Source organism: Labrus mixtus, chromosome 9 (assembly GCF_963584025.1).
Source record: "Labrus mixtus chromosome 9, fLabMix1.1, whole genome shotgun sequence".
In the NCBI taxonomy this organism is placed as follows: domain Eukaryota; kingdom Metazoa; phylum Chordata; class Actinopteri; order Labriformes; family Labridae; genus Labrus; species Labrus mixtus.
In genome coordinates, this window is record NC_083620.1 from 10,431,474 (window position 1) to 10,444,418 (window position 12,945).

At 40.1% G+C, this 12,945-nt stretch overlaps 2 protein-coding genes across 2 annotated transcripts; one reads left to right on the forward strand and one right to left on the reverse strand.

The window, feature by feature from the left end:
- The first annotated feature begins 6,730 nt into the window (after positions 1–6,730).
- slc37a4a (solute carrier family 37 member 4a) lies at positions 6,731–10,622 on the forward strand. Its single transcript, XM_061046203.1, has 8 exons — positions 6,731–7,327; positions 7,499–7,731; positions 8,287–8,530; positions 8,969–9,127; positions 9,220–9,305; positions 9,746–9,859; positions 9,952–10,090; positions 10,360–10,622. The coding sequence occupies exons 1-8, from the start codon at positions 7,180–7,182 to the stop codon at positions 10,524–10,526; spliced, it is 1,290 nt and encodes a 429-aa protein (XP_060902186.1). The 5' UTR covers positions 6,731–7,179; the 3' UTR covers positions 10,527–10,622.
- A 367-nt stretch (positions 10,623–10,989) lies between these two features.
- Positions 10,990–12,945, reverse strand: trappc4 (trafficking protein particle complex subunit 4). Its single transcript, XM_061046204.1, has 5 exons — positions 12,725–12,945; positions 12,287–12,461; positions 11,830–11,933; positions 11,442–11,568; positions 10,990–11,256 (listed from the first exon to the last, which is right to left on the reverse strand). Exons 1-5 carry the CDS (start codon positions 12,897–12,899, stop codon positions 11,178–11,180), a joined length of 660 nt encoding a protein of 219 aa, XP_060902187.1. The 5' UTR covers positions 12,900–12,945; the 3' UTR covers positions 10,990–11,177.

Genomic DNA, 12,945 nt, shown 5'->3' on the forward strand with positions numbered 1-12,945 from the left:
TTACATAGTGCTGAAAACAGGCGAGCGGGGCACTCTGTGGACACGAGAGAGGTGCCATCCTCCCTGTTGGAGGTTATTGTTCTATTAGATCGACTTTGAAACAACTGAAGGGGGAGGAGTTACTTGTTGATGCTTTAAATTGTTAAGACACCAAAGTTTGTAGGGCCCTGGTTTAAAAAATACCTGAATTCCTCTAAAAGTAAACTAATATGGCTGCTGTGGTTCAGACTATGGAATGTGTTTCGTCTCTTTGACTTCACACAAACAGACGGGGGGGGGGGGGGGGGTTTCTGCTCTCTCTGTGGATTCAGGAGTAAAACCACATCATTCCCGTGTTTTCCACTCGCGCTGTTTCACCAACACACACACACACACAAACACACACACACACACACAGATACACACAGTAAGACACACACATACAGACAGACACACTGATAGGTTTCCACTCAATTATTTGCGGGATTAGAAACAGATGTTTTCGTGACACTTTGGTTTTCTGAATGTTTCATCTGAAGCAAAAACACACACACACACAGGTTTAAGGGGTTAGGGATCTATAGCTCAAACACACAAAGAAGAATTTATTTCAATCCTGAGTCATGAGGAGGATTATTCCGTCCACACTAAATCTTATGATCGTCTTTGATTGTTTGGCAGCTTAGAAAGTGAAGTAACTTTGAAAGAATTTAGTTTTTATACTTCTCGCTCTGCAGCTGAGAGCAGAAGAAGGTCATGACGGAAGAGAAGGAATCCTTTATGTTCAGCATGCAGAACAGGGAGTTAGTTATTTTAATCCATGTCTGTTCCCTGAATAAAAGCCTTCAGAGCAGGAGAAGTCCCCGAGGCAGGCCCTACAAGCTCCCTTTAATATATATATATATATATATATGTGTATATATATACGTTCTCTCCAGTGTTACCCTTAAGATCTGTGTCACAATAGACTGCTGACAGCACGTTTAAACAGGAAGCTCGACCTCAGATTCAAATTAGAGAGAAACATTATTAAATGGTGTTTGTTAAGAAAAAAAGAAAGGCAATAAGTTAATTCATTAATTACATTCTAATTAATTTCCTATGAAATGCTTAAAAATGGAAACTAAATCAAACAAATCCAATTATAAGTTAAACAAAAGGGACTAATTTTATGAAACAATTAGGCTAAATCAAAAGGTTGAAAGGGGAAGGAGGAGGAAGGGATAACGAGGAGAAGCTCTCCTATGTCTATATACCTGGGAGTTGAACAATGTAAAAAAATGCCTCAGGTGGCAGTCTCTGGAGCTCTACCACCATCTAGTGGACAAACGAGGCAATTACATGCTATAAAACGGCTGTAACCAAGGTTTGGTTAGCTAATCCTGGCCTGTGGAACCAACCAAATAATTGTCTTCACCAAGCAAGCACAGATTACACATATATAGCACAGGTTACTGTCTTAAATTGAGGCCCAAAGTGTCCAAACAAAGTCTCTTAAGTAGCTTTGTTCAGCTTTAAAGCGGAGAGGGAACATCTGAATCCAGACAGGAGTGTTGTGAGTCACCCTATCCTGAAGGAGCTGGATCCTTTGTCCAGCTTGTTAGCTTTTTCTCTGGATTAGGGTTATAGGGAAAGGGGAAAGGGATGTTTGAAACAGGATCTTTCAAAGGTCGTAGAGACTCAAGGACAAGACCAGCGTGTTCAGCGTGGTCAAAATATGTTGGATGGATGGCGGTTTGGAGTGGATGCTACGTTCCGTTGTGGAGTTATACCTAAACGTGTTTTGGTCAAAGGGTTGATTCAGAAAGTGTTTAGGAGCACAATACAGAGCATTTGGAGTCTTTGAAGTGTCATTTTTGTGAGTGGACTTGTGTACTTAGTGAGACTTGCAACACATCCCGACTGGTTAGGTTTAGTAAAAGGGTTTGGGAGAGGTTAGAATATTGAATTGTGAGCAAAGAGGGTTAGGGTTAGGGTATGTTAGGAAAGGAGCTTTTAACCAAGATGCAAGGGGGTTGCATGTTCGAATGTTTGAAATTTTAATAACAAGACTTGGAACCAAGATGCGCACCCCCATTTGCAGGCTCTGGCTTTCCATTTGTAGCACTCTGAAGTATGTATCACATCAGGAAGTGGTCGAACGGTGATTGATCAAAGTGTTTTTGGCCATATCTCAGGAATGGAAGGTCGTAGAGACTCAGGGACAAGACCACTGGTTCAGTTATTATGCTAGACGAATCAAGGTTTCGAGTCCGTCCGACCTTCCGTTCTCGAGTTATAGGCGCTATTCTGGAGTATTCAGGAGGTGCCAACATCAAGGCAGAGTCCATGTGAGTTTTTTTTTTAAATAATGAACAATTGAACTATACTAGACTAAGTAAACAACATGAATATAGAACTAAAAACTTTTACAATCATAGCAACGAAAGAACAGTATTATTTATTACTAAAATACACAAAGAACTATGTACACACTGAAGTCCACTAACGCTACTAACGCAATCTCTGTGTTTTGAATGCAGCAAGGGTCTGAATTGGCAGAGATTTGTCTTTGCACTTTTCCATGTACAAGGCATATGCCTCTTTGTGTGTCTTTGCCTTGTCCCTATCTATGATAGACACCTCCAAATCCGACCAGGCCTTCTTTGTGTTGGCTGGAAGACACCAGGCAACGGATCTGACAGGAGGTCTGATGTCGTCTTGTTCCTGCTCCTCCACTGCCTGGACGTCCTCCAGTGGCTGGACACATTCATTGTCGGTGGGTGGGGCTCTCAAGGAAGGAATACGCACAGCCTGCTGCACAATCTTGTGCGGGACTTGTGGGTACTTGTGGGTGCAGCCTCCAGATCAGGGCATTCTTCACCTTGGACAAGGTGAATTTGCCCTGAATCTAGAGCTGAATCTGAATCTAGAGCTTTTGCAGTCCAGACTGAGACATGCCTCCCAAGGACATCTTTTGGAGAACCTCGAGGAGCTTTGAATAGTCGACAAAGCCACAGTTCATGAGGACCCCGACACACGAAATGAAGGTAAGTGTGTGTAGCAGCAAGACTCCCTTCATCTGCTGTGGCAGCCGCTGCAACACCACAGACATCCAAGGCATGCCGTGGTCCCTGTAGACCTCCATGCTCCTGGCATAAGAGAGACCTTGCCTTTCCATCTTGGACAGGACCTGGAGTGTTTGCGTGGCTACAGCCGAGAGGGGATGAGGGTTAGGGATTAGGGTAGGGTTAGGGTTAGGTTACGGGGATGATTACTGCCTATCGCCCAGGTCTGATTTAGAGGGTTAGGATAAGGGATGACTACCACCTGGCTATGTCTAGTTGTTTAATAACTTTTGATTGGAAGGTCGTATCGACTCGAAACCAAGATGCATCCCCCCCATTTGCGGCCACAGGCTTTCCAACAGTATCGGGAAGTACCGGAAGCAGCTATGTCGAGGTTTCCGTGATGTCTGATTGTTGAATAACGTTTGATAGGAGCACAGCATCGCCGTAGCACTAGTGTCTACCCCCCATTTGTGGCTACAGGCTTTCCAACGGTACCAGTGCCTGTAGCACATCGGGAAGTGGGTGAAAAGTCAAATTCAGACGTGAAATGTGGATGTCTGATAACTTTTGATAGGAGTGCAGCACTAGGTCCTACCCCCTCAAATGTGGCAACGGGCTTTCCAACGGTACCACTCACGAGTGTGTGGGCTCGTGAGTGCCTCAACTCGGTGGTATGGGCCCGCTATCCGAAAACTCCGAAAAGAGTAGGGTTGAGGCAGCAGCAAGTATGGCCATTGCAACTTTTAATGAGGGGGCCTCTTCCATGCTTGCTGTTATGGATCAGCTATGGCTTGAAAGCACTATCATTACCATCACCACCATCAGAGAAACCGACATGCTGAGGATCACAAAAGCTGACACCATCCAGTCTGAGTCTGCAAAACGTCGCAGAAAGAATCAGTGCACAGCTAAAAAAGTGATAAGGCATCAGCAAGAGGGGCCTACATATGGTGCAGGCATGGGCATCTAGCCTGTAAAAACTCATGGGTGAACTTTGTGTTCTGTGTGGACATTTTTTGTTCTTATATGGCAATGTTGTTCTATTCAGTTGTTGGTCTAAATTGTTATAACCAATGAACTGAGAAGTTGTTTTGCTTGTTAGCAATGCTTTCCTTTAGAAATGTGTGTCTCAAAAAAAGTCTGAAATCTCCACTTCAGTTGCACCTATACACACCAAGCTTTCCAGTCTTGGACCTAGCTACATTATGAAGACTTTTACAGAGGGATTTGTAAATATATTACTCCTAGCCTGATTTATATAACATTTTATGCCAAAAAACATGGCATGGCATTTTTTAAGGCTATTGGCAGTATATTCTGATTTATAGGATAACAAAAGTAGATATCCATAAATCCCTCTGTATTTTTTTTTCCATCTAATATGTCAACAAAATGAAAAAAATATTTTGAACCTGGCTTTATCACATGATCAATTTTGTTTTTTAAAATGTATGCAAATTAGCACATATTTAATTAGATAGTCCCAAATTTGCATATTTAAACATTAAAATGCAAAAAGCTCATAATACATTTTTTTCTTATCTTAACATAAGTAATCAACTGAGAAAGTTTCATGGTGATATCTATTATATCTTAATATAATATATATAATATAATATACTTTATCTCCTGCCTTATAGCTTTCCTTGCATGCACGGGAAGGGCAGGGAGATCCCTCAGAGCCATACCGCCAAATATAAATAATTGCGTCAAAGTATTCTTTTGACAAAGTGGTCCTGACCGAAATGAAATAAAGGAAGATCTCAAGGAACTTGATGCGGAAAGACTAGCTGCCTTTCTTGCAACAAAGCAGTGTGACATCAGCTTCATTTTGCCTCATTCAAGTCATGTTGGTGGCACATGGGAACGATAAATCAGGACAGTTAGAAGTGTTCTTAGCTCTACACTGTCTCTCTCTCCCGGGAGACTGGATGATGCTTCGCTTCGGACCGTTTTCTATGAAGTAATGGCATTGATTTAAGGCAGACTGCAGTTTGTTGAGAAGTCTCTCAACTACTGTCTCAGCAGGTCCTGTTAAACAAACAAGGTTCAGATAAGTAAAGACAGCAGGCACATAATTAGCATTTACAGTTTAATTAAGTTAGAAAAAGAATTAGCTTCAACTAGCACAATCTTCCTCAGTCCATGTATTATTATTGTTGTAATTTATTTAAGATAACTGGTGTCTTTGACTGGGTATATGCAAGTAAGGTTATCAAAATATGTGAGTGGGATATCTTTGATTCACTATTTTGGGTTTGTCAAGCTGATCAACTAATGAAAATCTTGGTAGAAGCTAGTTAGCTAATTAGCGGTCTATCAAAATAAAAAATTATTATTATTTGTATTATTTCCCAGGCCTAAACTGTAGGCTATAAATGTAAGTACAAACAGAAATACATAGAAACATGTAACTATAATGCAATTCAAACTACTTACATGTGGCTGTATTTTTGTGGTATTTTTGTTTGGTCGGTCAGATGACATTGTCCGAGTCCGACATTGTGCTAGCAAGGACTGCTAGAGAAGGATAAGGCAAAATAGTAAAAAAAAAAACACAAATGTGTCAGAGTCTCTGTAATGTTAAACTAAACAAGTGTTACGCCCCACCATAAGGCAGCCCTATGGAGCTAACAACAATACACACATTGGGTCTCATTCACTAACAGTGCGTACGCACAAGTATGTGCTTAAATCGTGTGTACGAACGTTTGATGCACAAATCTGGGATTCATCAATATATTCTTACTTGAATTTATTCTTACTCTGCGAACAACAATCAAATTCCTCAGACCATGCGTACGCACAAATGATTGACCAGCTTTCTCAGAAAATGTTAACACACACTCTTTTAACTAATTGCATGACAAATTAAAAATACATTCAGTAAAAAAAAAACTATATAGGCTATATAAATATATATATTTAAAAAAAAATGTTGAAAAGACAAGCATTAAAAACGTTAATTAACTAGGGCATTGACTAAATGTATTAAATAACCATGAAATGTTCACCTTATCCTTTAATCTAAAATATTAAAGGTCCCATATTCTGCTTTTTCTGGTTTTATATGCTCTTTAGTGTGTTTTCCAAGTGTCCTGTGCATGTTTAGGCACGCCTGGTGTCTATGTGCAAAAATTCAAAGTCCGCGGCTTCTCCTACCTCCTCCTGTTAGCTGTAGCATTAGCTGCATGTAACGCTCGGTTCTAGCCCCCCTCAAAAAAAATTTGTCAGTGCGGCGTCATTGTCAGTGTGAGATCACTGATCTAAGCCCATTGGCTCGTTGTGCCCTGCTGCTCATGTTGAAATTTCCGAGAAGCGTGCTGAGCAACTGACCAATAACGACAGAGAGCGGATCGGCAGACCAATCAGAGCAGACCCAGAAGTGGGTGGTAAGGCGGTAACCTACCTGCACACTGAGACTTTGAGAGGTTGTTAATGCACCCTTATTTGGATTGTTGCAAGCATTATAACTGATTTAGGCTAATTAACACAGTATTGATTTTAGTTTGCTCAAACCAATTAATTTTTCTCACATAGAACTTTTATAACTAAAGTGGTTTAAAAGCTCTTTCAAAATGTTTTTGCTTAAAATTGCCCATTGATCACTCAGGAATGAGGTACATAATGCCATTAAATGGTTCTTTGCAGCTATATGCACCTATACCTCTGTCCTATATACATTCCTATAATGATCAACACAGGTCACACATCCCTTAGCTTGGTAAGGAGACTCCTCCTGGGCTACAATATTGGATTCCCCAGTTAATCATTAACTGCAGTAATCAGAGGACTTCATCCATAACAGCCTCAGATTGACATGCATAAATAGATGAACGTTACCATAAAGCAGTTGTAAAGGAATGCTAATAGCTGGCTGAAGAAAACAAAAGATCCGATACAACATTTATGCCAAATAACCGATTACTTTCCATCCATTTGGCTGAGCTGCAGCACCTTGTGACAACATAGATTTAATCAGTTTTGGGGAAGAGAAGTTGAACATTAACCATCCTTACCGGTTGGATACTCCCCATGTTAGCAGTTGCTTCTGGTCGGTGGATCCTGAAGCAAAGTTCACAGGCAGCAGAGGTCTGTCAGGAATCAAGACATTCTTTCAGCTTTTACATTTTTGTATGCATCTGCAGTCATGGCTACGAAAAGTTATGGATACTACCGAGGCACTATATTTCTGGCCATGTTTGTAGGATACACACTGTACTACTTTAACAGAAAGACTTTCTCTTTTGTGATGCCCTCTCTGATGAAAGAAATTGAGTTGGATAAGGATGACCTGGGTATGACACTGTATTTTCTTGACTATCCTTATCTTTCATTCTTTAATTATTAGTGTGCTATACAGAGAACAGTGCTGTATGCTGGAGATATAAAGGACCCGACCATGTTTTGCAATACATTTTAAGTGCTTTGATAAAATGCACAGATTCTCATACCTTCCCTATTTCTAGGCATGATCACCAGCAGTCAGTCTTTGTCCTATGCTATAAGTAAGTTCATCAGTGGCGTGCTCTCTGACCAGATCAGTGCCCGTTGGCTCTTCTCCATTGGCCTCTGCATGGTGGGAGGTATTAACGTGGTCTTCTCCTGGTCATCAACTGTCACTGTCTTCTCTGCCTTGTGGTTTCTCAACGGCCTGGGTCAGGGCCTTGGCTGGCCTCCCTGCGGCAGGGTGCTGCGAAAGGTAGCTGAACCACATACCACTATATCATCTCTCTCTCTCTCTCTCTTTATATATATATATATATATATATATATATATATATATATATACGTATATATACACACACATATATATATATATATATATATATATATATGTATATATAGGCAGGCAGACAGGCAATAAATAAAGTTAAGCAGCTGCATTACCAAGCTGCGAAGGTGAACCTGTGAACTATAGGTTACAGTCAACTGAGGGTGTTGCAACACCCCCTAAAATCAGGCAACATTTTATCCATCAGCTTATTGGAATGTTAAAATGTTTAATTGTGGAAAACACATATCATGAGAAAACCTTGTTGATGACGGCACGTTCAGTCACTCTTTCTTGACATGACTGTTTTGTAGCCTGTCAAATCATACAAAATGACAACTGTTAAATGACCATTAGTGGGATATGATCTGCTTTCAGTTTTTAACACTGATTCGATTATTTTACACCTCTGTGTAAGATAACAACATTTCCTGTTATCTCTATCATGGTGTCATGTCTTTGTGTCCTCTTCTCTCCTTTCAGTGGTTTGAACCTTCTCAGTTTGGAACATATTGGGCAGTTCTCTCCTGCAGCATGAATCTGGCAGGCAGCTTTGGCCCCATTATTGCCACAGTTCTGGCCGAGAGTTACAGCTGGAGGACAATACTGTCTGTATCTGGAATGATTTGTGTGGCATTCTCCTTTGTCTGTCTGCTGCTCATCAAGAATGAGCCTAAGGAGGTGGGGCTGCCCAACATAGAGGCAGCAGCAATACATAGCAAAGAAGGTGAGATTGTTTATTACTATATGGTTTTAATGTCATTAGGCACATGACATTTGTTATAGGTTATTTACAGTTTATTGTACCTGCTTTGCCAATGTGTGTGTGTGTGTGTGTTCAGACAGCATGTGCTCATGTGTTGTGATGAAAGGTCAGTGACTCAGTGGACTTTGTACCCAGTGTGCCCTTCACATGCCACTATGTGTGCTGCTACACCTTGCTTAGACATAAGTAAAGTGTTTTGCAGTGTAAAAGCGCTTTATAAGCTCAAGACCGTTCATCATTTTCTAAAGTTGTATGTTAGAAGATGACGTTCCTTCAGACCCTACCTTGGATATGTTAAATGAACTTTTTGGTGTGGACAGTAATGCTCCAGATATATACAAAAAGGGCAGAACAATGAATTGGGAAAAATACTGATTGTTATGCCTGCTTCCCGTTCAGGATCCTTCAGTGATAAAAGCACTATGTCAGAATTCCTTCTGTCACCTTACCTGTGGCTGCTATCTGTCTCCTACTTGGTGGTGTTTGGGGTGAAGACAGCCTGCACTGACTGGGGCCAGCTGTTCCTCGTTCAAGACAAGGGGCAGTCTACACTTATGGGTACACAGGACGAGCACAGAAAACACCTTCTATTAATTTGAGAGAGTTAATTGGCTAGTTATTCTTTGTAATCACTATATTCTTCTTTATAGGTAGCTCATACATGAGTGCCCTGGAGGTCGGAGGCCTTTTGGGCAGTCTTGCAGCAGGATACATCTCTGATAAAGCTGTGGCCACAGTGAGTTATATATTAAACACACTTGTATGATTTAAATCGTATAGATGAGGAGGAGGAGCAGCAAAAAGGTTGACATGTTCACTATCATTCAGAAAGCAGAGGGTTGTCTTTAACTAGATTATGTCATAATATTGGGATATCATTTTTGTATTATCGGGCCAGTCAATGGCCTGCTGCTGGACACTACTTATTTATTGTTTGTTTTTTGCTTGTGTAAGTCACTGTTTGTTCTTTGATGAGTAACTTTGTCAAGACTTGTTTGTAAATGAGATGTTGTATCTTAGTGGGAGTATCCTGGTACAAATGTTAAATATGTTGCAGGCTAAAGATTACATGACATTAGTCATTTTGTAACTTATACATAAAAGTCTAATACAATTCTGCCTATAGAGAGCAAAAAAAAAAATCTCTTATTTAATATATTTACTGATTTTGAACAGCAAGGCAAGAGAATCTACGGCAATCCTCGCCACTTCATCCTGATCTGCATGATGGCTGGAATGTTTGTGTCCATGTACCTATTCAGAGTCGCAGTAACTCCACACAGCTCAACGGTATTTGAACACTGACATCCGATTGGACCAAAATGAATGACTTAGATTATCCTGAACAGATTTTGTAATTCTCGTGGATTTTTGTACATCAGGTCTGGATACTCAGCCTGGGTGCTGCCTTTGGTTTCTTTTCCTATGGACCAATAGCATTGTTTGGAGTTATAGCCAATGAGAGTGCCCCAGCCAACTACTGTGGAACATCCCATGCAATTGTTGCCCTGATGGCTAACAGTAAGTTTGTTGGCTTTCTTTTTTGAGATTAAGCATATTGTGCATCAATAACACATACATCAGTATTTTCTTCTGTTACTAATTTCTGTTATTTTGATAATGCAATGCCAAGGTAAAGTTTCTATATTTGTCATAAGTTTTGTCTTTATTCAGTTTATATATTGTAAGATTCTATGCCTCGAGACATTGCTGGAGTAGATTGGTTTTAAATAACTTAATATCCCTAATCATTGGAATAACCCAAACCATGACCCCTATCATCTTCTCAGTTGGGGGATTATTGTCTGGCCTGCCGTTCAGCACCATTGCCAAGTACCATGGCTGGGAAATGGCCTTCTGGATAGCAGAGATCACATGTGCTGCTGCCACTATTGGATTTTTTTTGCTGCGCAACATTCGAACAAAGATGGGTCATGTGTCAAAGAAGACTGAATAAACCATCACTACACCTCATCCTCGATCCCCCGAGGAAACCGAATACTTTGGGTGAACAGCGTATTTTAATTTTCCATTACTTGAACATTTTTTTTTTTTTAAATGAAGAATTTCTCGGTCAGTCTTACACCAGACAAACATAAGTAGAGGTTCTGAGAAGTTGATCTCCTTTCTTATAAAACCTGTCTACACATCTTTTTTACAGTATGTAAACATGGCATCAAGAACTCAACAAGGGAATGTAAACTACTGCACATTATAAATTGTACATTAAAATAAACTATATCTCATGAATAGAGAATACAACACATTACTGTCTTGTTGAAATTAAATGTGTGGCCAGTGGACTGAATGAACCTTGAATACTTCAATTTTTCTTTTTCAGTTACTTTCATACTTATGTACCTCACCCAGCTGACTGAAGTTAGATCAGACATAATTCTATATAAATGGAGCCAAAACAATTAAATGCAGGTTGTAATTTAATTCTCACATATTTACAAAAAAGTTATTTACATAGTATTCAATCCCAGTCTAGGAAAATTAAATAAAAATGTCATTTGTTTTAACCAACTGCAATCCCAGTCTTAAAATGCCTCTGAACCTGCTGTGAAATTAAAATGATAGAAAATGTGCTCTGGTCTTCCCTGGTTCAAGATCCAGCTCCAAAGTTGCCAGCTTTCTCTGCAATCTCCAGTGCACTCTTCAGATTCTGATCAAAGAGTTCACACCTGAAATTCAGAAAATCAACAAGTGGCTTAAAAGACAAGCAATTACATGTGTGTGTGTGTGTGTGTGTTAGACACTGGACACTTGAGATGTATTTTGAGGTATAAAATGTAAGGTTAAGGTTCTAAGGTTAAAACACATAAGAACAATAGAATGAAGGACAAATCATCATGATACTTTCTACTACCTTATTGGCATTTCCAGAGAATAGAATGGGTTCTTGAGGGCGAAATCTGAATATATTTCGTAAATTTTCCTCAACAGCGCATCAATGCCAGATTGTCGAGGGTCCGCCAGCACAATGAACTTTATCCCTGAAATATCAAGAAATCATCCATTGAAGAGTAACCTGTTTAAAAATGTTTAACTCAGACATACAATAAGTGACAAGGGCAGACAATCTTAAGGGGGGGGGGGGGGCGTTTTATAAGGATGTAACACAAGGGGATTTGCCATGGGCCACTTGAGCTAAATATTACTGTCTCTACTTTTTCTCTCACTATAACTCATGACTGACAACATCATGGCACCCAGTCTTTATGTCACCTATAGCAGCCCTCAGTCACACCACTCACCTGTTAGAGTCTGGAAGCAGTGGAGCTTGAAGACATCAGTTTCTAGCATCTCAATCCCTGAACTGCCAACTTCAGGAGACAGCTGTGAACCAATAGCAAACAGCCTGGAGACATACACAAAACAGGAACTATAATTCTTACGTCAGGGCTGCACTTATATCTATAAAACTTAAAAACTATACGCAAAACTTTAACGGGTAAATGATTCCACGGTGGTCAGACCTGACTGATTTATAAAGCATTGCAATAATTGTCTGTCCTTCACTGTGAGATGAGTAAATAGTTTTAAACCTGGAGCTTAGCACAGTCAAATTGTTGCAAAAGCATGTCATTAAAATCAAGTGAAACATCTTTTTAACGTACTTTATTAATCCCCACGGGAAAACTATGGCTTGTACTTGGCTCAACAACCCCAAGGTGAAGTAAGTGGTTATGTATAAATATTTATATGTCTTACGAGTGGAACATAGATGCCAGCATCAGTTTTTCATTGGAGCTCAGGCGTGCTCGTCCAAAACGAATAGACACTGGATAATTAGAGGGATCCTTCAAGTATTCAAGGATGTCTTTTCCTTCTGCCGTGTTCTTGCCAATCACATCAGCTCCATTTATAGACAGCACTGCATGGCCCACTGGAGAGGGACACAAAAAAACAAGTCAACAAATCGGAAAGCTTTGAAACATGACGCAGTGAATACAGAGCACAAGGCTGACTTAATGAGAAACTAGTTATTGCAGTAAAAGTCGGGCTAAGCAACTCTATAATTATCTATACTGAAGGGTACAATAAAGCGTTTATGTGTCTACTTATAGTTGTTGAATATCGTAGGAGACGTCGTCAGCTGAAGTAGCTCCATTAGCTTGTGATAAATAACGATACGCTGTCAAACATTACCTCTTATTCCGTCTCGCTGTCCAAATGAAACGACTACCTTTTCATCGTGATGCTTGAGTACTATATCTAAAGGATAGCTGAATGTTTTCTCAGCCTCGGCTCTCGGGGTATAATTGTCGTATTGGTAAATTAAACCTCCAGCCTTGTTCACAACATACACACTGAAGATCACCATCTTTGCAGTTTCGTGTCAGCTGATAAAAGTGTCATATGACCTTCTT